General features: G+C 42.6%; 1 protein-coding gene across 2 annotated transcripts in view; it reads right to left on the bottom strand.

Annotated features, from left to right (window-relative positions):
- Window positions 1-1998: 1998 nt before the first annotated feature.
- Window positions 1999-25707, bottom strand: part of slc33a1 (solute carrier family 33 member 1) — a 47105-nt gene continuing 23396 nt past the window's right edge. For both annotated transcript variants that reach the window (XM_038815755.1, XM_038815756.1), the window contains 5 exons: window positions 23971-24161; window positions 14354-14538; window positions 8493-8610; window positions 4895-5110; window positions 1999-4746 (listed from right to left, as the gene is read on the bottom strand). In XM_038815755.1, the coding sequence (XP_038671683.1) occupies window positions 4579-4746; window positions 4895-5110; window positions 8493-8610; window positions 14354-14538; window positions 23971-24161 (878 nt within the window). In that variant the 3' untranslated portion in view covers window positions 1999-4578. The remainder of the gene's footprint in view (window positions 4747-4894; window positions 5111-8492; window positions 8611-14353; window positions 14539-23970; window positions 24162-25707) is intronic.

Raw genomic sequence — 25707 nt, 5'->3', positions numbered from 1 at the left:
AACCTAGATGTGGAGATGCCGGCGTTGGACTGGGGTGAGCACAGTAAGAAGTCTTACAACACCAGGTTAAAGTCCAACAGGTTTGTTTCAAACACGAGCTTTCGGAGCACGGCTCCTTCTTCAGGTGAATGGAAAGGCTTGTTCCAGAAATGTTTATATAGACACAGTCAGAGATGCCCCGGAATGCGAGCACCTGCAGGCAATCAAATCATCAAAGATGCAGAGAGAGAGGTAACTCCAGGTTAAAGAGGTGTGAATTGTCCCAAGCCAGTTCAGTCGGTAGGCCTCTGCAAGTCCAGGCTTGTTGGTGGGGGCCGAATGTAATGCGACATGAATCCCAGATCCCGGTTGAGTTCGCATTCATGCGTGCGGAACTTAGCTATAAGTTTTTGCTCAGCAATTTTGCGTTGTCGCGTCTCCTGAAGGCCTCCTTGTAGAATGCTGACCCGGAGATCAGAGGCTGAATGTCCTTGACTGCTGAAGTGTTCCCCAACTGGAAGGGAACAGTCCTGCCTGTTGATAGTCGCACGATGCCCGTTTATTCGTTGTCGCAATTATTAACCTAAGTTGTGCTTCGAGCCAATGCAGAAAACCCTTTGCTGCATTGGGAGTCTTGATTCGATGCCTTACTGGCAAAGGAATCAGCTAAGAGTTTGGCAAACTAGAGTAGGGATCCTGAATTTGTCATTACTGCAATGGAGTTGTGGAGATTTGACAGCAAGGTTGGGAGGGGGTGGGGGACTCTTTTCATCTGACATCATTGTGGAAGCCTGAACCTAGCAGTTGGCACAAGATGTGTGGGATTTGCCTCCTTAGTGTTTTCCTGCAATCTATCAGCAATGAAGGGGAGAGGGGGAAGAGTATAGGCCTGAAGAGAGTGTTTTGGGCAAATCCCATGTCTGCTACAATTGGTTTGTGCTTTCCAAGAGATCTCTGAACATTGAATTTTGTTTTTCTGATTACTTCCTCATTGTTAATTTGTGTCACACATTAATTCAAAACATACTAAATTCTGTCCACACCAACAAATTCTAACACAAAGAGCCTTTCTAGTTAAAATGTAAATAAACTTAACCTGAAAATGCTTTTAAAATTCATCCTCAGTTTTTCTTCAACTAATTTAAAAAAGTTATAACAAAAATTGAAGAAAAATATTTCAGCAATTCAGAAGACCAAATAGTATCACGATACTTCAGCAGCAATTAGGTATATTGAATTGGTTCATAACTCAATGTACAATTAGCTCTGGACTAATAATTGTCCAAACAAAGAACTCTGGGAAAGGCTACGGCCTTCGTGGAGTAACTTTAGGGATGGCATTAAAAGACACAAAGACAATGCAATCATTGTGAACTACATTTAAAAAGTATTTAAAATCTAATTTTAAATATTAGAAATTTTAGCAACTTCAGCACAGAGTATTTTTCATCATCAGTTTAAGTGACTTAAAAAGGAAGGTACACCACATAGCTAACAGTCACACATTCATGTGATTAAACACAAATTCCCATTAGAGTGCCGGATATTGCTACAGGAAAATGTTACAGGTAAATGATGATCCTTCAATTTCAGAAATCCAATAGGAAATGTTATCTGAGTTTAAATGGGAGTATGTACGGTGGCACGGTAGCGCAGTGGTTAGCACACTGGGGTCCCAGGTTCGATTCCAGCTTGGCTCTCTTTGTGGAGTCTGCACATTCTGCCTGTGTCTGCGTGGGTTTCCTCTGGGTAGGCTGGTTTCCTCCCACAAGTCCTGAAAGACGTGCTGTTGGGTATGTTGGACATTCTGAATTCTCCCCGTGTACCCGAACAGGGGCTGGAATGTGGTGCTTTTCACAGAGACTTAATTGTAGTGTTAATGTAAGTCTACTTGCGACACTAAAGATGATCAAATCAATCAAATTATACAAGAATGGAGAAATATGAACAAAATGTGCATTGCCATTAATTAGGATACTGCAGTTAAATTGGAAAAATAAATAGAATAATTCAATCAAGCAATTTTAAAGTTTTGTCTTTATGATTTAGAACAAACAAATCTAAATAAACTGAAATATCAAAATATAAAAAGCAACATAAATTGTGTAAGCAAGATCATTAAGTACAGGTAGGAATGTCAATATTAAATAAAAAGTTCACAAGCAACTTTGATGATCAAAATATCTGTGGCTTTATGCTTGCAAAGTTTCCAAAAATAATGCCCATCACATCAGAATATCATGATGTGGAGATGCCGGCATTGGACTGGGATGAGCACAGTAAGAAGTCTTGCAACACCAGGTTAAAGTCCAACATGTTTGTTTCAAACACTAGCTTTCGGAGCACTGCTCCTTCCTCAGGTGAATGAGGAAGGAGCAGTGCTCCGAAAGCTAGTGTTTGAAACAAACATGTTGGATTTAACCTGGTGTTGTAAGAATTCTTACATCAGAATCCCACAAAGAAGCTCAGTCAATAAATTACTTTTCCATTCTTATGGAGCCAAATGTAGCAGCTAATTTGCACACAGCAATATCCAACAAATGGCTAATAAGCTGAATAACCAGTTCAGCTATTCTTGGTAGTTTTGGGTGATGGAGGAATTTGGTTGGAACACTGCAATACTCCCCACTCTTCTTCAGATCATGCTCATGCTATAGTATTTACCACAGCCACCGGAACAGTGTCTCTGTTCAGCATTTTATTCAAAAGATGGCATCTCCATTGCTGCCCCATAATTTTAGGCTAGGGTTATGTACTCCCAAGGGCTTGAACCCACCACATTTTGACTTCAATCTATTAAAACTGAATGATGTCCCTCTGATATAATTGAATCAATACTGACATCTCCCGGTTGCAACATAGCCTTCATTTTAATTCTTTAACATGTAACAGTATTAAAAGAATTTGATTTACAATAAGGATTACAGACAGATCGGATTATTTTAAATGGAACCCTTGTTGTGCAGATTGCAAACTTTAGTTCGGCTACTTAATCAAGTGCAGCTCTTCTGATTTTATGCAAGTCTCATTTGATGCAACTTTCCCCACTATATTGTACATAATAGAATTCAAATAGGGTGACATGGTGGTGCATGGTGAGCACTGCTGCCTCACAGCGCCGAGGACCAGGGTTCGATCCATGCGGAATTTGCACATTCTCCCAGTGTCTGCGTGGGTCTCACCCCCACAACCCAAAAGATGTGTAAGGTAAGTGAATTGGCCACACTAAATTGCCCCTAATTGGAAAAAAATTAATTAGGTCATCTAAATAAAATAAAATTGAAAACAAAAAGTAATAGAAGTAAATTGATTTTGGAAAATATGTTCATTGAAATATTTGTAGAATTACCTTAACTCATTGAATTGACTTTTTCCAAATAGGAAGAGAGAGAATTCAAGAATGCATGAATGCTACAAGCAGGGTATCAAAGTTTAACCTTTGAGACAAGAGAAGTATATAATTATTAACTGCAGTTGATTGTACTATTAAACAATTGGCTCAGGTATTACGGAAACAAAACACTGGGCATAATTTTCACCTTCACCATTTAACGTGTAAACTGGCAGAGCACATCCAATTTCTATAGCAGGCCAGCAATCTGCCATTATTCACCCAAGCAATGAAATTGAAAATTACCGGCAATGTTTCTGCTTTGAAAATTATTTAAAGCTCCATGGTCATTTCCCCTGATGTGCCTGGAGGAGCCATTAATTGTCAAATATAACAGTACCTATCAATGAAGCTTACTCACATACAAACATAATCAAGTGTACAGTAAAATATATCAGAATGCACAATTGCTTTTTGGCCCAGCCTATTCTCATTTCGGCTTTAAGGATGTATTGCATTAATAAGGAATGTCGCCCTTTGAAGTACGCAATGGATTAAGTGAGACACTTGTGAAACACTGATATTCAGTAAACCAATGGTTGAAATCTTTTAGCTAGGTATGATAAAATACCATCTACTGGTACTCAAAAACACTGCACAACATCACTTCAGTTATGTTTTGACATGGCCTAATCCTGTTGTGTAACTTCCAAGACAGAAATCTGATGACACCATTTTTTTTTAAAATGGGTCAAATGTTTTGCATACAGAATATCAAAGCACTGCAAACAAGAATCTATAGCTCTACTATGCAGAAAGCAAAGGCCATTTAAAATACAATGTAAAATTGTAGATTAAATTCTTCAGTACAAAGTGTTGTTAAAGAGTTACTATATAACTTATAGCTGTTACAAATGATCTGTTGGTTACATAAACCAAATGAAAAATAGGTATGAGCTTTCTGAGTCTCACAGAAAAGTAAGAAAATATATTGTGATTTGTTTTATTTGGCACCTGAAACAATGCAAATTGATTTGCCTATCTCTACCTATGTAGTGGGTGCTATTGCATAGGCAGTTTTTACTTTAACCAAAGCAAACAAAAGCCTGATCAAAATCAGTACGATACATACAATCATCACTTGTAATAACCATAGTCAAAATGGCATGTATAAAACTGAATAAAATCTCTTATTGTATATTATTCCTTCAAAACTGGTCAAGAGATCTCAAATTTAATTAAACACCAGAAGTTCATTCATGGGGACCTCAATTATTCCTCTTGCACTGCCACGTGGATGGGTGCTCATCTTGCAGATTTCTGAATTTGTTTCCATAGTGGAGCCACCATGCGAGTCCAATACAAATGCATAATGCAGATTCCACATAGTAGCCATCAGTTGTGACTGAACAAGAACCACCTGATTTTGCACAAAGCTGTTAGGGGCAAAAGAAGTTGGAGAATGAATGTTTCAAGTTTACTATCAGAAAACTGATTTGTTGTAAATTTGGTTGCATCGGAAAGAACACCACACAAACCATACTATAGATCAACCATTTTTAGTTTTAGAAAATGCAAACTCACTTCAGAATCAATTGCAGATCGACAACTTTGTTCAGGTGCACCTATGCACTTCTTGATTGTAAGTGGGTCCACCATCCAAAGAGCTAATGTAGCTGGCCAGTTTCCAGCAAGATTAGAAATAGTATTCAATAAAGTCATGTATGTTCCTCCAATCGAAGGATCACTAATTTTAGCATTAAATGCCATGATTGCAACATATATGCTATAGACAGTCACCTAAAGGAAGGGATTAAAAAATCTCAGTAACATATTAGACAAATAGTGTAATGTAATTCCAAATAAATTGCCTTTTAAAAATCTATAATGAACTTCACATAATAGAACATGGTGTGTAGAAGGAGCCATTCAGCCCATCGAGTCTGCACCGACCCACTTAAACCCTCACTTCCACTCCATCCCCATAACCCAATAACCCCTCCTAACCTTTTTGGTCACTAAGGGCAATTTATCATGGTCAATCCACCTAACCTGCATGTCTTTGACTATGGGAGGAATCCCACAGACACATGGGGAGAACGTGCAGACTCCGCACAGACAGTGACCCAGCAGGAAATTGAACCTGGGATCCTGGCGCTGTGAAGCCACAATGCCATCCACTTGTGCTACCGTGCTGCCCTAAAATTAGCAGAATTATATAAACACTACATTGCAGAAGGAGGCTATTCGACCTATTAGGTCTGCACCGACCCTCTGAAAGAGCATCCTACCTAGGCCTCGCCCCCACCCCCCGTAATCCAGTAACCGCACCTAACCGTTGGACACTAAGGGCAATTTAGCATGGCCAATCCATCTAACCTGCACATCATTGGACTGTGGGAAGAAAACAGAGTACCCGGAAAAAAATCCGCAGACACGGGGAGAACATGCAGACTCCGCACAGTGACCCAAGGCTGGAATTGAACTCGTGACCCAAGGCTGGAATTGAACTCGGGACCCTGGCGCTGTGAGGCAGCAGTGCTAACCACCGTGCTGCCTCATGCTCATAATGATCAGCAAAAAGCTAGGTTTTAATTTTAATTTTAACTGGATCCTTGTAAAAAGCTTTAACTATATTTCTTTCCACAGCTTTATTTGGACATATATATTGGAATCAAAACTGTTTCTTATTTTCAAGAATGCCGTAGATTCACAAACTCATACATATGTAAACCTTGAGGGGACAGAATAACGAAAATAGGCTGGAAATTACAGAATAACGTGAATAAATTGAGTAGGCCTAATAATGGCAGATACAGTGGAAAGTGGAAAGTATTGCACATAGGAAGAAAAAGTGGAATATCTATGTATGACACTAAAGGTATAAAGGATAATGAACATCATGGAAAAAAATAATCCAGATTACTCTTCAAAATGTAAGTGGGAGAAGCAGACAGAGGTCCACAATAGTAAAAGGAAGTCAGGGGTCGAGTGACTAACACTTGGAATGGATTTCCACGGAGAATGGTGGAGGGGAAAAATCTTGGAATCATTTAATTAAAATTAGATACAGAAAAAGGGGAAATGCAAGGTTATATTCAGTGAATAAGATACACCAGATCATAATTTCTTAACAATTGATCATGCTGTTGAGTCTAATCCCTCTCGTCCTTCAGTTCAGGTATGGGTGCCTCAAGTATCTCTCTCTTCAACAGTGCAGAATATAAGTTTGAAACATGTACAATCTATGTAAAAATGATTAAGATAGGCCTGAAACAATTCTACTGATGTTACTTTGCTCTCCAGCTATTTAAAAAAAAAAATCATTTTGAAATTCTTCCTAACTGAACTAATTTCTCTGCATCTCAAGGTAAGCATGCAGTAACTAACTTCAAGTTTAACACAACTCTTAACTGGATGACGTGAGATGCACAAGTAGGACAATGATTTCCCCTTCCTTCGAAGGTCAAGATGATTTACAGATTTACCTTCCCATACATTTCTCCAGTCCGATTCAGAACAGATTAAGTCATAACATGGTGGCACGGTAGCACAGTGGTTAGCAGGGCAGCACAGTGGTTAGCACAGTTGTTTCACAGCTCCAGGGTCCCAGGTCGATTCCCAGCTTGGGTGACTGTCTGTGCGGGGTCTGCACACTCTTGCAGTGTGTGCGTGGGTTTCTTCCGGGTGCTCCGGTTTCCTCCAGTCCAAAGATGTGCAGGTTAGGTAGATTGGCCATGATAAATTGCCCTTAGGTTAGGTGGGGTTGCTGGGTTACGGGATAGGGTTACAGGATAGGGTGGATGTGTGGGCTTAAGTAGGGTGCTCTTTCCAAGAGCCGGTGCAGACTCGATGGACCATATGGCCTTCTTCTGCACTGTAAATTCTATGATTCTATCAACATTCACCAGACCTATATTGATTTTGATTGTTTAATCATAGAACATAGAACAGTGCAGCACAGAACAGGCCCTTCGGCCCTCAATGTTGTGCCGAGCCATGATCACCATACTCAAACCCACGTATCCACCCTATACCCGTAACCCAACAACCCCCCCCCCCCCCCCCCCCTTAACCTTACTTTTTAGGACACTATGGGCAATTTAGCATGGCCAATCCACCTAACCTGCACATCTTTGGACTGTGGGAGGAAACCGGAGCACCCAGAGGAAACCCACGCACACACGGGGAGGACGTGCAGACTCCGCACAGACAGTGACCCAGCCGGGAATCGAACCTGGGACCCTGGAGCTGTGAAGCATTTATGCTAACCACCATGCTACCGTGCTGCCCAATCAGTGAGCATTAATCTATGTCTAGTTGCGAGGCACCTTTACCAGAATTGAAATGTGAGCTTGATCAAATGATCATAAAATCAATCTGCAGCGAATACAAAACCATTAACAAAATACTGTAATCGGTTCACAAATTAGTCAACAGTTAACATTCACTTTACATTCCATTTCAAAATGCAAAATAGAATTACAGTCAAAGTGAATATTTTGAGCTGAAATTAATCATAATCTTTATCATCACAAGTAGGCTGACATTGCAATGAAGTTACTCTGAAAAGCCCCGAGTCGCCACATTCCGGCGCCTGTTCGGGTACACAGAGGGAGAATTGTAAACTTGGACATACTTTGAACCAGGCATCATCAAATAGCCCATTAAGCAAGAATTATAGAAGAACAGATCAGACCCACAGCTACATTATGCTGTCAGTATCAGTTGGTGGCAGAAGAAAACACACCGTAAAAAAAGGAAAACAGATCTTAAATGTTAGGGCAGCAAGGTGGTGCAGTGGTTAGCACTGCTGCCTCACGGCACCTTGGACCCGGGTTTGATCCCAGCTCTGGGTCATTGTTCGTGTGGGGTTTGCACATTCGCCCAGTATCTGCATGGGTCTCACCCCCACAACCCAAAGATGTGTCGGGTAGGTGAATTGGTCGCGCTAAATGGCCTTTAATTGGAAAAAAAGATTTGGGTACTCTTTATTTTTTTAAATCTTAAATGTTGAGCAACAAGACCATACTGGAGCAATAATCTCCAGTTCTTATTTTCTATTCCAACCCAGGTCTATTTTTTTATGTTAACAAGATGTTAGCAACTCCTTTTGAATATGAACACCAGGGACTGCTCCTAGGTTCAGATACCTGTAGTCATAATGAATACACTTACTCACCTGATGTAAGGCATAACTGAACAGCAGTACTCCATAATAATAAACAGGAAACTCTGTGCCCTGTTTCACCATCGGTGTCCAAAAAACCACCAAAGCAAATATAATGCCCATAAATAACCTGTAGGAGAGATGCAATTAAATACCATTTTACTTAAGATCATAAAATATCAGTGCAGTCTGCAGCGAATACAAAACCATTAACAAAATTAATACTGTAATCAGTTCACAAATTAGTCAACAGTTAACATTCACTTTACATTCCATTTCAAAATGCAAAATAGAATTACAGTCAAAGTGAATATTCTGAGCTGAAATTAATCATAATCTTTATCATCACAAGTAGGCTGACATTGCAATGAAGTTACTGTGAAAAGCCCCGAGTCGCCACATTCCGGTGCCTGTTCGGGTACACAGAGGGAGAATTCAGAATGTCCAAATTACCTAACAGCACATCTTTTGGGACGAGTGGGAAGAAACCGGAGCAGGCACAGGGAGAACGTGCAGACTCCGCACAGATAGTGACCCAGCCAGGAATCGAACCTGGGAACCTGGTGCTGTGAAGCCAGAGTGCTAACCACTGTGCTGCCCTATGACATAAGCTTCTATTCATGCAAACATAAGATATTCATTTTTATACAGTGATGCATTCATTTATTTACTAAAATACATAATGGCCCGTTTACCTGATTCTGCAACCCGGCATGCAGAACTAAAATGGACTATGGGGTACAATTTCCAAGGGGATTCACCCTATTTCCTACCGTAAGTTTCATGGAACAAAGTTAGATACCCTAGCAATATGGCACGAACATCCATTTGTACCATTACTGCTGATACTATTGAAGGAAATCAGGGAAATCCCTACAGGAAATTCCAGATAAATACGCCCATTATAAGTGTTGAAACACATATCCACACAAATGCACAAGATAATGTTCCAAGATCTGTTTACTGGCTTGTTTTATTCATTTTATGTTAAGAGCTGTTATTGTTGGGCAACAATACAATTGCTCCGATAACTATCTGGTGAAGAAAACCTCAGTTCACCCAAAGTGTGTGAAATATATTAATTTTTTAAAAATACATTTAGAATACCCAATTTATTTTCAATTAAGGGGCAATTTAGTGTGGCCAATCCACCTAACCTGCACATCTTGGGTTGTGGGGGTGACACAGGGAGAAGAAATATATTAATTTTCTTCGCAGGAAATGGCACACCCTTCAATTGGAATAAAAGTGTTTGTTTTTACTAGGAGTCCTGCCACATCCAGCTGTGATTGGTGGTTGGACAATTACACAATTCATTGGAGGCTACAGCTCGACAAACATTCCCATCCTCAATAATGGAGGAGCCGACTGCCGGTGGCGGCCGTGGAGTGAGTGGTTGCATATTTGGCAGCTCCCACTCGAGGTGTTTTTGTTTTCCGGTCCTTTTCCCCATGTGCTAGGTAGATGTTTATGTGGAAAAAGGTGTAGAGGTGGTGGAGGAAAGTTATACTCCATTGGTGGAGTCAATGGATAGATTCGTGGACCAGAAGTGGGTGAAGAAAGGAGCTGCTAGAGCAAGAAACTCTTTGTGCGACACAGTGAAAGATGGAGCAGCTGGTGGACTTCCTGAATGAGACAATGAGACGTTTAGCCAGCAGAGAAGGGAGGCTCAGGAGGACCTCGCGAAGGTGGTGGACCTGTTAAAAGCAGGGACCGATCGGGTGGAGCAGAGGCTGGAGACCTGGAGCCAGGCGATCCAGAAAATGGAGGCAGTGGTGAGGAAGCATGAGGAGCGGCTTACCTCATTGGTGGCCTAGATCAGGATGATGAGGGAGATCCAGAAGCGGCCAAAGGAGACGGTGGAGGAATAGGAGAACCTCTCCCGGAGACAAAATTTAAGGATTGTTGGGATGCCAGAGGGCATCGAGGTAGTGGACACTGGCTCATATGTAGCCAAAATGCTGGAGCAGTTGATGGGAACGAGGCCGTCGATCAGCCCTTGGAGGTTGACCGGGCGCATAGGGAGCTGATGAGGAAGCTGCAGATGAACGAGCCGCCAAGGAGATGGTGGTGAGGCTCTGTCCATTCCTAGATAAAGAGAAGGTCTTGCGGTGACCAGGCAGACGAGGTGGTGTACCTGGGAAGGTAATAAGCTCAGAATATATCAAGGCCTGGGTGCGGAACTGGCCAAGAGGAGAGCTGAGTTCAACCGAGTCAAGGCTGCCCTCTTGATGAAGGGGGTGAAGTTCGGGATGCTGTGTCTGGCCCACCTTTGGGTGGCTTACTACGGCCATGAGCATTATTTTGGGACACCAGAGGAGGCAACGGAGTTTTCGAGACATTGAACTCTGGAGGAAATGCGAGTTGTTGGTTCTGTCTCTTTGTTCTTTTGTTTTTGAGGAGATGGTTTGGGGAGACCCTCTCTTCTAGAGGTGTTTTTTGTGGGGTTCTGTGGTGGGGTGCTGGAGGAACATGAACCTTTTTCTTACGTTATTGGGACCTTTTTCTTACGTTATTGTTGTTTGCACTATGAAAGTGTACGAGCGGTGGTTGCGGGGGAGAGGGGGGATGTTTGGCACCATGGGCGGGGACTGCCAGGCTAGATGGGCAGGTTAGTTAATGGGAGCGCAGTGGGGGTGAGGAGTTGGTTAGAGTGTTTGAGGGGGATGGAATTGCTGTTTTGTTTAGGGGAGGGGGTGGGCTGCTGACAAAGGTGAGGCTGTTGTGGTGTAGTGGAGAAGGGAATGGTGATGGTGGACACCCGAGGGCAGTCTGGCCCAAGAAGGGATATGGCCGACTTGCAGCGGAGGCGGGGATTGAGTGCCCTAGGTCAGGCTGGTCACATGTAATGTGAGAGGGCTGAATGGTCCAGTCAAACAGTCACGCATCGGGAGGAGTTTGAAGGCGGACCAGTTTCAACTAAAGAAAGGGTGGGGTATGGCAAGTCTTATAATCAGGATTAGATATGAAGACGCGGAGGGTGGTGGTGCTGATAAATAAACGGGTAGCATTTGAGGTGGGGAATATAGTGGCAGATGCGGGGGGGGGGGGGGGGGGGGGGGGGGGTTTGTGATGGTGAGCAGGAAATTGGAGGGGATGCCTGTGGTCTTGGTGAACGTTTATGCCCCAAATTGCGACGATGTTGAATTCATGAGTCGGGTGTTGGGGAAGATCCCGGACCTGGACTCACACTGGATGATTATTTTGGGGGGGGGGGGGGGGGGGGGGGGGGGGGGGGACACTTTAAAACGATCAATGAGCCAGGGTTGGACAGGTCGAGACGCGGTCGGGGAAGGGTGTCGAAGGAGCTGAAGGGGCTTATGGAGCGCATTGTGGGGGCTAGACCCATGGAGGCGTGGCAAATACTACATAGGTTTGGAGTTCTCCAAGGTACAGGAGAATATCACGGCTGTCAAACTGCTGGTAAAGGTCTTGGCCTTGCAAATTGAGGACTGTGTGCCGAAGTGATAGGGGAGGACCAGACGGGGTTTGAAAAGGGAAGGTATCTGTCGGCTAATATTAGGCAGTTATTAAACGTAATAAAGATGCCCCTGTAGGGACAGGATGTGGAGGTGGCAGTCGCTATGGAGGCGGAGAAGGCATTTGATTGGGTGGAATGGGAGTGTCAGTGGGAAGTACTCAGACGGTTCGGGCAGAGGTTTGTAGACTGGGTCCGGTTGCTCTATAGGGCGTTGGTAGAGAATGTAAGGACGAATCAGGTGAATACGGGGCATTTGGGACGAGGGGGCAGGGCCACTCTCCCCATTGCTTTTTGCCTTGGCGATTTTGCTGCCACCGGCAATGGCGCTTAGGAGTGTCAAGAAGCTGGAGGGGGAATATTGCGGGGTGGAGCATAAGGCCTCGCTATACGTGAACAATCTGCTGCTTTACATATTGGATCCACTGGGAGGTATTGGGAGAATTATGACCATTTTCGAGGAATTCGGCTGTTTTTCCGGATGCAAGTTAAACGTGGGGTAGAGCAAGGTCTTCCCAATCCAGGCAAGGGGGCAGGAGAGGAGGCTGAGCGAGCTGCGATTTAAAGTGATGGGATTGAGCTTTAGGTACCTGGGCATCCAGGTGGCACGTGGATGGGAACAACTACATAAATTGAATTTGCTGCAGTTGGAGGGAGATTTTAAAGAGGTGTGACGTGCTCCCGTTGTTGCTGTCGGGGCGGGTGCAGACGATGGAGGCAGCCTCTTGTAAGGGCACAAGCTATGGGGCATTGTTGACAGCGCCTCTGCCATTCTCACAGGCCAAGTACTCCACGAGCCCTGTGGCAGTGGCAACCCTGAGGATGTGGGGACAGTGGCGGCAGCATCAGAGGTTGGAGGGTGCCTTGGTGTTGGCACTGATCTGCGGGAATCATGGATTTGCACCGGCGGGCTTGGACAGGGGTTTTAGAGGGTGGTGGTGGGCAGGGATCAAGTGGTTTGGGGACCTTTTTGTTTTGGGGGGGGGGGGGGGGGGGGGGGGGGAAGCTTTTCAATTTTAGAGGAATTGGAAGAGTAGCTGCCCAGTGGGAATGGGTTCCGGTACTTACAGGTACGTGATTATGTGAGGAAGCTTGTGCCGTCCTTTCCCGACTTCCCGCCCCCAGGGCTACAGGGCAAGGTGGCAATGAAAGCAGGAGTGGGTGAGGGTAAGGTATATGAGATTTACAAGGAGTTAATGGACTGGGAGGGAGCCCCAATAGGAGAAGTTAAACGGATGTGGGAGGATGCGTTGGGAGTGGAAATGGAGACTGGGTTGTGGGAGGAGGCCTTGAGGAGGGTGAATGCATCTTCCTTGTGTGCTACGCTTAGTCTTATTCAATTCAAGGTAGTGCATAGGGCGCATAGGACCAGGATGAGCAGGCCCATTGAGTCTGCACCAGCTATTGGAAAGAGCACCTTATTTAAGCCCATACCTCCACCCTATCCCCATAAGCCAGTAACCCCACCTAACCTTTTTGGACACGAAGGGCAATTTAGAATGGCCAATCCACCTAACCTACACATCTTTGCACTGTGGGAGGAAACCAGAGCATCCGGAGGAAACCCACACAGACACGGAAAGAACAATAGCTGTGGATGGTGCGCGGGGCGGCTTGCGAACCATGCTCACATGTTTTGGGCATGTCTGAAGCTGAAGAGGTTCTGGCAGGGGTTCGCCGAGGTTATGCCCAAGGTGCTGAAGGTGAAGGTGGCCCAGAGTCCAGAAGTGGTGATATTCGGAGTGTCGCAGACCCAGGAGTCCAGAAGGCAAGGGAGGCTGACGTCTTGGCCGTGCCTCCTAGGTAGCCCGGAGTGGAGGGACTCGGGGGACGCCAAAGCTGGGGTTTACGGTGAGCGAACTTGCTGAGTTCCTTAGGCTGTAAAAAATTAAGTTTGCCATGAGGATCAGTGGATGGGTTTCCCCAGAGGTGGAAGCCGTTTAATGACTTCTTCGATGACAGTTAAGATGTCCTGGGCGTGTTGGGTGTTATTTATTTATGAGGTTTCCTGTTTGTTCTTATTCTGGTCTTGGTTGTATTTAATGTACCTGCAAAATGCCTTAATAAAAATATTTTAACGAAAATAATGAGGGAGCCCAGCACATCAGTGCTTCAGATAAGGCTGAGTCATTTGCTGCAATCTTCAGCCAGAAGTGTCACACGCTTGATCAGTCTCTGCATCCTCCAGAGGTCCCCAGTATCACAGATGCCAGTCTCCAGCCAATTCGATTCACTCCATGTGAGTACTGCGAAGGCTATGGGACTTGACAATATTCTGTCAGTTGTACTGAAGACTGAGATTAGTGTATGCAGTTGACAATAAAATTAAAATGTATATCCGAATCCTCACTTTTTGTGCCCACCGCCTTTCAAATCAAAGAGAAGGATACATTACCTAAATGGCATTGCCCAGTAAAAGACATCCAGAGGTTTTCGACCTGCTGTGTATTTGCTTATCACAAATGGTAATAATATTTGCAGAGGAACCATAGGCACTGCAAGGATAGCCAACTGCTCTTTAGGCACACCAAATTCAACCAACTTCAGTCCAGTTACTTCATCAGCAGCTGAGAATCCAATCTGTAAATGTGGTCATTGAAAACTTAACAACTTACATACTCTATAAAAATATTTCTTCAGATTTAAAAACATATCTTATCTTGCATTACATTCTAACAAAAAACGAACTTTCCTGAATGAAGCAGTAAATATTTGGTTCAAATTTCTGTGACTCTAAACACACAGATCACAGTCATTATGCAACTGCAAGCATTTATTTCAACATTGTCCTCATGTTCTGTCTAGCTTTTCATTTCAATTTTGATGGTTGTCTCGTCATATTTGAGTAAATTCCCAATGGGAGATCACTAGTTAGAGTGGAATTTGGGTGACCAATAGTAAAATGATTTTCAACTGTCAACAGATCATTGATTACACATAAATTGCATGAAATGTTATTTGTCACAACAACATAGTTTTTTTTTTTTATTTCATGAGTTGTGGCACCATTGGGGAAGCCAGCATTTTTATTGCCCATCCCTGATATTGATATAATTTTTGTATATACATTACAAAAATATTTGTAGTTTCAGCACTCAAAGGAAAGAGGTGAATAAAAGTCTAGCAAAGGTGTTTTTTAAGTTGATTTTTCTCACTACTCTTTTTGGAAGAAAATGCTCAAACAAGAGTATCGACTATGAAACTTCTTTTCAATAGGAAATGCAAAATGTTGCATGGATCCTGGAAACTGGGGAGGCTGCAAAGAACAGAAAAACGTGATGAATCAGATTGCAAGAGCTACAAAGTTGGAGTATGAAAATAAATCTGGAGGGGATATCAATATCAACATAATTTAAAAATTATATTAGAAGAGGATGGTCAGGGGCATCCTGGACCACTTGAAAACTGATAAATTTTCACTCTGAACATTACAGTTATTTCAACAGAAATGGAGTATAACAATAGGGAAGTCTTGCTAAAACACGAGGCACTGGTTAAACTACAGCTGGAATACTGTGAATAGTTTTGGTCCGCTTCTCCAAGGAAAGATTTGCTGGCATTGGGAGGCAGTCCAGATATGGTTTGGTATGTTGATCCTGGGTATGGAGGGACTTTCTTATGAGGAGAGGTTAAGTAGGTTGAGCCTGTACTCATTGGAGTTTAGAAGAATGAGGTATGACATTATTGAGACATATAGGATTCTCAGGCGTGCTTGACAGGGTAGATTCTCAGGCGTGCTTGACAGGGTAGATGCTGAGAGGTTGTTTCCCCTGTGGAGGAATCTAGGACCAGAGGGCATAATCCCATTTAAGATAGAGATGAGGAAGAATTTCTTTTGTCAGAGTAGCGAACCTGTGGAAATTTTTCCCAGAGAGCTATAGAGGCTGGGTGGTTAAATGTGTTCAAGGCTGAGATAGACAGATTTTTAATTAGTTAGGGAATCAAGGGCTATGGGGATAAGGTGGTAAAGTGGAGTTGAGGATGGTCATATCAGATCAATCATGATTTTTTTGAATTGTGGAGCAGACGTGATGGGCCGAATGGCTTATGGTCTTAAAATGAGGAAACAGTGATCATGTTGAATGATTACTTAACATCCCAAGGAAATGAAAAATGCTTTAGGGATGGTGACTCACCAGAATTAAAGTGAAAAAGAATCAAGAATAAAACAATGCGACTAAAGATCAGCAAATCCCCAGGATCATCTGGTTTCCATCTCAGGGTTTTAAAGGAAGTAGTTCAGAACATTGTTAATTCCCCAAATACAAACTCCCAAAGTACTCAATTCAGGAATCGTTCCTTTGATTGGCAAGTTGCTCATAGCACTCTATTTAAGAAAGGTGACAGAGGGAAACTGGGGAATTAGAGACCAGTTGGCATAACAGCTGTGTTGGGGAATTGTTAGAGAGTCTATAATTAAGGAGAGGGCATTCAATCACCTTGAAAATTCTCAGTTGAATAGAGAATCGGCATAGATTTGTGGGTAGGTTATGCCTGGTAAAACTTTTTTATAAATATTGTTATTCTTCTTTTTTCACATTTTCTCCCAAATTTACACCCAACAATTAACAATAATCAGTAACGAATGCAATGTCAATGCCCATATCAATAACACTGATCCCATCCTCCCACCAAACCCCCAAACATTAGCCGGCATGTCAACATAAACAAATAACAAAAAGGAATCAGGAATCACCCATAATCCCCATCAACACAGTCACCCTCCCCCCAACTCTCCCAACCCCCCCACCCCCTAATGTTCGATGTAATCCAATTCTCAAAAGTGCATAATGAATAACGCTCATGAATTGTAGAACACTTCCATCCTTCCCCTCAGTTCAAATTTGACCTTCTCAAGAGTCAAGAATTCTAGCAGGTCCCCCCGCCACGCCAGGGCACAGGGTGGAGAGGTTGCTCTTCACCCCATCAGGATCCGCCTTTGGGCGATCAATAAGGCGAAGGCTACAACATCCAGTAATTCTCCAGCTTTGGACAGGACCAAAGCATATGAACATGATTTGCGCTCCCCCCCCCCCCCCCCCCCCCCCCCCCCCCCCCAAGAGCTGGCTCATCCTCGTCCTTGTGAGGTGTGCTCTATATACCACCCTCAGCTGTATCAGTCCCAACCTAGCGCACGAGGTGGAGGCGTTCACCCTCTGGAGCACCTTACACCAGAGGAACCCCTCCTCCATACCCTCTCCCAACTCTTCCACTTTGTCTTGATCCCTTCCAGTGCTGCCTTCTTCTCTTCCAAAATAGCCCCGTAAACTGCTGGCACTACCCCCATCTCCAGTCCCCCTGTCGTTAGCCTATCCTCCAGCAATGTGGAAGGTGGCTCTGCTGGGAAGCTCTGCATCTCCTTTCTGGCAAAGTATGCCTGGTAAACCGGATTGAATTTGTGAGGTGAATAAAGGAATGGACATGGGAATGCTTAAGAATTTTATATTGACTTCAGAAGACATTTGATAAAATTCCCTCGTAAGAGAGAATTAACTAAAATTGAATTGGAATGGGGGGAAAATTATAGACCTCGTTAGGAAATTGGATGAGTGGAAGGAGACTGGAAGTAGGGATGTTGGGCGTGTATTTGAATTGGAAGACTGATTAGCAGTCATAGAGTCAGAATTTTACAGCACAGAAGGAGGTCCTTCAACCATCCTGCAAGGATGTGTTGGGGCATCAACTAATCACTGTATTTATTCACAACTTAGATGGTGGAATATAGAAAGGCACATGATCATATTTGCAGAAGACACAAAAATAGGCAGCATTGTAATAGTGTAAATGGAAGAGATATTGATAGATTAAGTGAGAAGGCAAAACTGTGGAAAATGGTTTTCAATGTAGGCAAATAAGAGGTCATTCACTTGGAACCCCTTCTATCCTTCTGGAAACAGCAGCGATTAAAGGGACTCGGGTTCAGCTACATTGATCATTAAAATGTTATGAACAGGTTCAGAAAATAAGTATTCAAGTATTGCCATCATCAAAAAATGTCCCTGCTACTTGTAAACTTCTGGTGATGTGATACATGAGCCCATGAGTCAGGTTGCTCTGGAACAACTTTAGACCATTTTGAAATTGTGGACCCAGAGTCTGCAGCAAAGCTGATCCAGAATGCAGTACCGACATGAAAGTGCACAGGTGGATAACAAACTTGATTTCAAAACTTTGCCGTTTCTATTTGCCGCTGAGATAACAATTAAGCCTCGGATATCAAGAATATGGAAAATGGTTCCTTACAGTTAATTTCAGAATTTTAGAAAGTTGCACTATGAATAGTAACAAATAGAATTACAGCACAGAAACAAGTCACTGTTAAATGCCCTTTCAGTGCTATAAACACCATTTGCCTTCCCAATTACTTGCTGTATCTGCATACTAATGTTTTGTGATTCATGTACCAAGACATCCAGATATCTCTGGACCGCTGAGTTCTGCAATCTCTCTCCATTTAAATAGTTGTACTGCTTTTCTATTCTTCCTGCCAAAGTGGACAAGTCCAGTTTCCCACTTGATACTCCCAATTGCCAAATTTCTGTTTACTCGTTTAACCCATCCAAGTCCCTTTGCAGACTCCCTGCCTTCTAGTGACACCTTATTTTCCGACCTATCTTGATGTCATCGGCAAATTTAGCTAGCATACATACAGTCCCTCTATCCAGGTCATTGATAAAGATTGTAAATAGCCTTCAAACTGATCCTGTGGCACTCTGCTAGTTACAGCTTGCCAACCTGAAAATGACTTATTTTATCCTTACTCTTTACCGCTGTTAGCTAGCCAATCCCTTATCCATGCTAATATGTGACACCTTGCATCATGTGTATTAACATTTGATGGTGGCACCTGATCAGATGCCTTTTGGAAATCAAAGTATACCACATGTGCAGGTTCCCCTTTATCCACCATGCTTCCTACTTATAAAACCTGTTTGATTGTATTATGATTTTCTAAGTATTCTGCTATAAGCACCTTAATATTAGATTCTGGTAATTTCCCAATTACAGATGTTAGGCTAACTGGCCTGACTGTCTCCCAACTCTTTTGAATAAAGGTGTTACATTTTCTATTTTCAGATCCGCTGGTACATTTCCAGAATCTAAGGAATTTTGAAAGATAATAACCAATGCATCAACTATCTCTGCAGCCACTTCTTTTAACACCCTATCCTGTCCTGGGGACCTGTCAAATTTTAGGTCAAATTGTTTTCCCCAACACCTTCTCACTAGAAATGGGGATTGGTTTAAATTCCTCCCTCCGTTTCAAATATTTTTGGGAAGTTTTCAAAGTTTTCTCCAGTGAAAACAATATACCTGTTCAACAACTCCATCATTTTCTTGTTTTTCATTATCAAATACCCAGACTCACCTTCTAGAGGACCAATACAAGCTTTAGTATGAAAAAGAGAAAGTGCTGGAAAAATTCAGCAGATCAGACAACAGTGGTGGAAAGAAAAAACAGTTATGCTGCAAGTCCAATATAGCTATTCTTTAGAAGATGAACTGCTGCGGTTTTCCAGCACTTTGTTTTTGTTGCAAATCTCCAGTATTTTGCATTTATACTGAGTTAGTTCCTCTATTCCTATTTAAATATGGCTATTTAAATATGGGTAGAAACTCTTGCTATCCGTTTCTATATTACAAGCTAGCTATAGTTTACTTTCTCCCTCCATTTTAAAAAAAAGTCATTCTTTGCTGGTTCTTAAAATCTGACCAATCTTCTGACCTACCTAATCTTTGCAGATTTGTGCAGTATTTTTTCAACTTGATAACAATCCTTAACCTCCTATTTTTAACCATGGATTATGTATCTTTTTCAAAGAATCTTTCTTTCTCACTGGGATAAGTCTTTGCTGAGGCCATTAAATATCTCCTTAAAATTCTGCCACTATAACTCTACTGCATCAGTTAACTCTATCCTCGCATCCTTACAGTTACCTTTACTTTGGTTTAAATGCTAATCTTAGATCCACATTTTCCTTCAAAATTAACGAGGTTCATGCTATGATCAACAACAGACACTTTTACCATGAGGTTATTGATTAATCTTGTCTCGTTGCACATTACCAGGTCTAGAGTAGCCTGCCACCTGGGTTGGCTCTAGAACATACTGCTCTAAGAAATTGTCTTGAATACACTCAAACTCATTTTCCAAGGTCCTTTACTTATTTAATTCACCCATAAAGTCATCCATGATTATTGTGGTACATTTCTTATGTGCCCCATTTATTTCTTCCTGTAGACTCCATCTTAGTGTAACTGCTGTTCGGGGATCGAAAAACCCATTCCACGAGTGACCTCTTGCCTTTCCCATTTCTTAACCCAAACTGATTTTACATCTTGCTCTTTCAAGCTAAGCTCTCACTACTGTACTCATGACATCCTTACCCAATAGAGCTACTCCAGCACCTGTTCCGAGCTTGGTCTTTTCAAAATGTCAAATACCTTTCCGTATTCAGCTCCCAGCCTTGGTCACCTTTTAACCATGTGTCTGTAATGCCCATCAGGTCATGCTGTTATTTCTATTTGTGCTAACATGGAATGCAGGTTCAAAAAACAAAAGAGGCTCACCACTACCTGCTCAATTAGGGATGGGCAATAAATGTTGGCCCAGCCAGCAATGCCTACATCCTGTGAAATAAAAGAAATTGCTCCCCTACTCTAATACCTCATTGTTTCCCTTTGATTTATCACACCTCCTCTCAAATTATCCCTTTCCCCCAATATTTAGTTTAAAGTCCACCCTACTTATACACTAGTCCCAGCATCATTAACTTCCTTGGGTCACCAGTGATCACAAGTTTAACTGGGCCAGCCACATAAATAGATGGTATTAAAAATTAGTCAATAGCAATCAGGAAAAAAATGAAGTTCAGAGTTCTGAAACATTCAGTTTTAAAGTACTAATTTTCGTGTCTCAGAAATTAAAACATATTTACTTAAAGCTCAAGTCAGTTTTGTTGACACTGCGGGCGCGATTCTCCCAGAGGGGGAGAAATCGTAAGGCCGGCGTCAAATCCGGGCGGGTTTGACGCCAGCCCCCCCTCCCCGACCGGGAACCGATTCTGGTCCCCGGTCGGGGCTAGCATGCCACCGCCGTAAACTCCGGCATCGCGGGCTTAACGAATTTCGTTAAGCCCGCTTGCCAGAGTTTGCGCCGGCTGACGCGTCATATGACGTCAGCCGCGCATGCGCGGATTGGAAGACTCCAACCCGCGCATGCGTGGATGACGTCATCGTGCATTTGCGCAAAACCCGCGCATGCGCGGGCCGGGATGCCCCTCAGCCGCCCCGCGAAGTGATACAGGGGGGCGGCGGAGGGACAAAGAGTGCGCGGGCATCGGACCCGCTGCCCGCGATCGGTGCCCACCGATCGCGGGCCCATGGCACCCTTGGCACGGCTGTGGTACTGCCATGCCAATCGGTGCCATGGTTTTAAAAATCGGCACTTTACGGCCGTTTTTACGAACGGCCAGACCAGGTGTGTTTGCCGTTCGTAAAAACAGCTGTAAAGGGCTCGGAACTCGGCCCATCGGACAGCTGAGAATCGCTGCTGGCCGTAAAAAAACGGCGGCAGCGATTCGTATCGGGAGTCGGGCGTGGGGGGGGGGGGGGGGGGGGAGAATAGCGGGAGGGCGTCGGACGAGCGTGGCCGTAAAATTATACGAGCCACGCTATTCTCTGCACCGTCGTGAGTGCGGAGAATTGCGCCCTGCATGTTCAGTTGATTGCTCTTTTACTGTACAGCCTGAAATATGTACTTGACTGTCTTGGGGCAATGTGCAACATAAAATAAACAGCTTCAACACTTGCATAATTATTTTTTGGATTGTATGAAAGTCATCAACAATCAACTCTAATTACATATGAAAATGTTATAAATTATACAAATCTAACATATACTTTTGTTTCTAAGTTAACAACCGACGAAGACACCCCTCCAAGCTAACCATTATGACAACTTTTATGAAAACGAGATAATTGGGTTATAATTGACTCATCAGCTGGGATATTTACTTGAAAATCAAGATGGACCCAGGTGGACTAAATGTGAGCAATATAGTATCCAAAAATAAAAGGAACTTGCACAATTGTTAGATTTTGGTGCTGGTCAGAAGCAACTAAGAAATTTACTGCTGAATTTCATATTCCTCTTAATATCTGTGGCCATTTGTAGCACCACTAAAATAGTACTCCAGGAATTTCATCCAGAGGGCTTTCATGATCGAGCATCGTAGTTTTACACCAGATATATCATGTAAACTGTATGTCTGCTGAAGTTACAAAGGACGACCAGGCGAACCCTCTTAAATTCCCTGCAGTAATACTTGAAATTACTCTCGCCATGAAAGATCTTGTTTTATATGCAGATACACAAAAATGTTTATAGTGTGTTTTAGAAGTGCACACTCATTTACCAAAGAAAAGACCATTCAAAACAAGAAATACTGACATGGTATAAAACCGTTACTCACAGTGTCATAAAAACCCTGCCGGTTCACTAATGTCTTTTAAGGAAGGAAATCTGCTGTCTTTACCTGGTCTGGCCTATATGTGACTCCAGGTCCACAGAAATGTGGTTGACTCTCAATACATGCAAGTCCAGCCAGTGATGCTCACATCCCATAAATTAATTTAAAAAATAAACATTGGCAGGGAGTTTCTGCTCAGTTGCACTTTTTTTTGTGGTGCAATTCAATCAGCAAAACTCGGTAGAATATTAAATGAAAATTACATTCAGCTGAATTTGGGTTTCTACATTGTTTGCACTAGTTTAAAATACATCAGCTAGAAGCTGGCCTGCCTAGAAAACTGGCCACCCCCCCAAATTGAATTAATTGATTTTACAAGTTTCTGATAATTGCATCCATTTGCAGGCTTCATGGACATTTTATATTAAGATGGTTCATTTGATAGCGAAGGAACTAATGGCATGTTTTAAAGGCTTTCAAATATTTTATTTATTAAAAGGTTAACTGCTGTTTATTAACATAACTAAATGGTTATTCTGTATATTTAAAAAAAAGTTAATATTATAAACAGACGTGTTAAAACTGTAAATTTGCATTTACAGCTGTAGCCTCCAGGAGATCACTTCTCAAAATTAGTGCAATTTGATGTACTTCACATCCAGATCACCAATTGTGCCTCACAGATATTCTACCCTAACATTTTTTTAACTTGGCCAATGAAAGCAAAAACTAATCCAACTCACTTTCTTTTTCTTTTTATAAATTTAGAGCACCCAATTAATTTTTTTCCAATTAAGGGGCAATTTAGCGTCGCCAATCCACCTAGCCTGCACTTCTTTGGGTTGAGGGGGCGAAACCCACGCAAACACGGGGAAAATGTACAAACTCCACATGGACAGTGACCCAGAGCCGGGATCGAACCTGGGACCTCGGTGCCATGAGGCAGCAATGCTAACCACTGCACCACCGTGCTGCCCCCTCGCTCAAACACTTTTGAACATTGCAATTTAAATTTATTTTTTAGCATTAACAAGCTAAAAGCGAGGGCAGCACGTTGGCGCAGTGGGTTAGCCCTGATGCCTCACGGCGCCAAGGTCCCAGGTTCGATTCCGACTGTTTGCATTGGTTTCGCACCCACAACCCAAAGATGTGCAGGGTAGGTGGATTGACCATGTTAAATTGCCTCTTAATTGGAAAAAATTAATTGAGTATGCAAAATTGTTTTTTTTTTTTTAAAACAAGCTAAAAGCAAAGCTAATCCATAGACAAAACAGGAAAAGATTCCATAAAATGTTAATTGACAATGGCATACCAATATAGTAAATGATTCAGTGTAATGTTAGTTATATTCAGTTATTTCAAATCAGTTCATTCACAAATGGACTAGTCACTGATTAAAAATGCTTAAAAATGCTTTGTGATTAACAAGCTGAAAATTAATTTATCAAACTGCAAGTTACCACTCAAACTCAAATATATCACAAAATATTTGCAGTAAGATTTAAGATTTTTCTAAACCATTTAAGTTAAATCAGCTTACTTTTGCTGTCAGCAACATGATGCAAAAACTTAAGACAGCAGGTAACTTTACTATACAGATGAGCGACTTGTAGGTTTCCTTGATTCCTTGCTGAGAAACATGTAGCGATGTTTGTCCCAAGTTCTCCTTTTTAAATATCATAACCAAGGTTGTTGACACCATGAAAACTATTCCCCAGAAAACGAGAAAACCTAAAAGGGAAGATTAAAAAGGTGCATGAAAAAGCTAGAATTTCTCTGCACAAAAGGCTAATGAAATGACATAGAAAACTGAACAAGTATAAACTGATAAATCAGGTCCTATTTTTCTCCTGTGTCATGCCCAAGGTGCACAAGAAAACCTTCCCAATTACTTGCATGCCCTAGTTAAGGGAAAACTATCCTACTGCTGCAAAAGGTGCCACAGAAAACTCAAAAGCTTTTGGAAGAGCTCAATACCAATTCATGTCCTGTGGCAAAGAAGCCCCTGTACTTAAAACTGGCTATTTGATGGGGGTGATATTGCTGAATAAGAATTGATATTCATTCTTGTACGCAATGTCTTGAATCAGAATTGAGCAGCTCAGAAGGAGGCCACTGGCAAGAGCAATCCAGTTAGTCCCACACAATTACTATTTCCCAATATCCCTGCAATTTTTCTCCAAGTATTTATCCAGTTTCTTTTGAAGGTCACTATTGAATCTGTATCCACCATCTGGTCAGACAGTGCAATCCAAATACGAGTAAATTGCAGAACAAAGTTTTCCATCATGTCTCCAGTACTTTTGCCAATCAGCTTAAATCTGTGCCCTCGACCCACCATCCACTGGAAATTGTTTTTCTTTACTTACTCTTCTATCCAAACCCAAAGTATAATAAATCTTCTCTTAACCTTTGCTTTAATGAGAACAACACAGCTTAACCAGTTCATCTTATTGTTCATCCTTCAAGGCAAATGTGATCATTTTCATCATCTGGGTTGTTTGGTAGGGTTCCTGTGCATATGTAGATGATTACCAAGGCTGATCTGGGCCTAGAAGGCTCTGCTGCAAATAGAACAGGATATTGCAGATAATTGAGTTCGGAGCGAGTTGCTTGCTTGGGATTTCCTTTCCTTGTGTTTTCTCTCTGTCTCTATTTTGCATTTGCTATTGAAGGAGGTCGGACCATCTTTTTTGTTTGTGCCAGGTGCAATGACTCTGGGAGAACTACTCCCAGGACTTGATATCAAAACTAAGTGAAGCTTTCAAAGTGCCCTTGTAATACTTCCTTTGACCACCATGAGTCTGCGCCCTAGACTCAGCTCTCTATAGAACATTTGCTTGGTTAGCACTGCTGCCTCAAGAGCGTCAGAGACCTAGGGTCAATTTCAACATTGAGTGACTATGTGGAGTTTGCACTTCGCCCAAAGTCTGCGTGGGGGTTCCTCCAGGCATGGGGTTTGTCTGGGTGCCCCAGTTTCCTCCCACAGTCCAAACATGGCAGGTTAGGTGGATGTGCCATGCTAAAATTGCTTCTTCCTGTCCAAATGTTAGGTGAGGTTATGGGGTTAGAGGGATAGGGTGGGGGAATTGGGCCTAGGTAGCATGATATTTTTGGAAGGTCTATGTAGACTCAATGGGCCAAATGGCCTCTGTAGGAATTCTATGACGGATTCTATGATGAAGCAGTGTCATGCATTCTGGTTACATGACCATCCCAATTCAGTTGCACACCTTGGTGCCTGGTATTTTGTCTCACTATCTGATCTTCAAAGGCT

Source organism: Scyliorhinus canicula, chromosome 13 (genome assembly GCF_902713615.1).
Source record: "Scyliorhinus canicula chromosome 13, sScyCan1.1, whole genome shotgun sequence".
NCBI lineage: Eukaryota > Metazoa > Chordata > Chondrichthyes > Carcharhiniformes > Scyliorhinidae > Scyliorhinus > Scyliorhinus canicula.
This window is presented reverse-complemented; position numbering and strand designations above follow the sequence as displayed.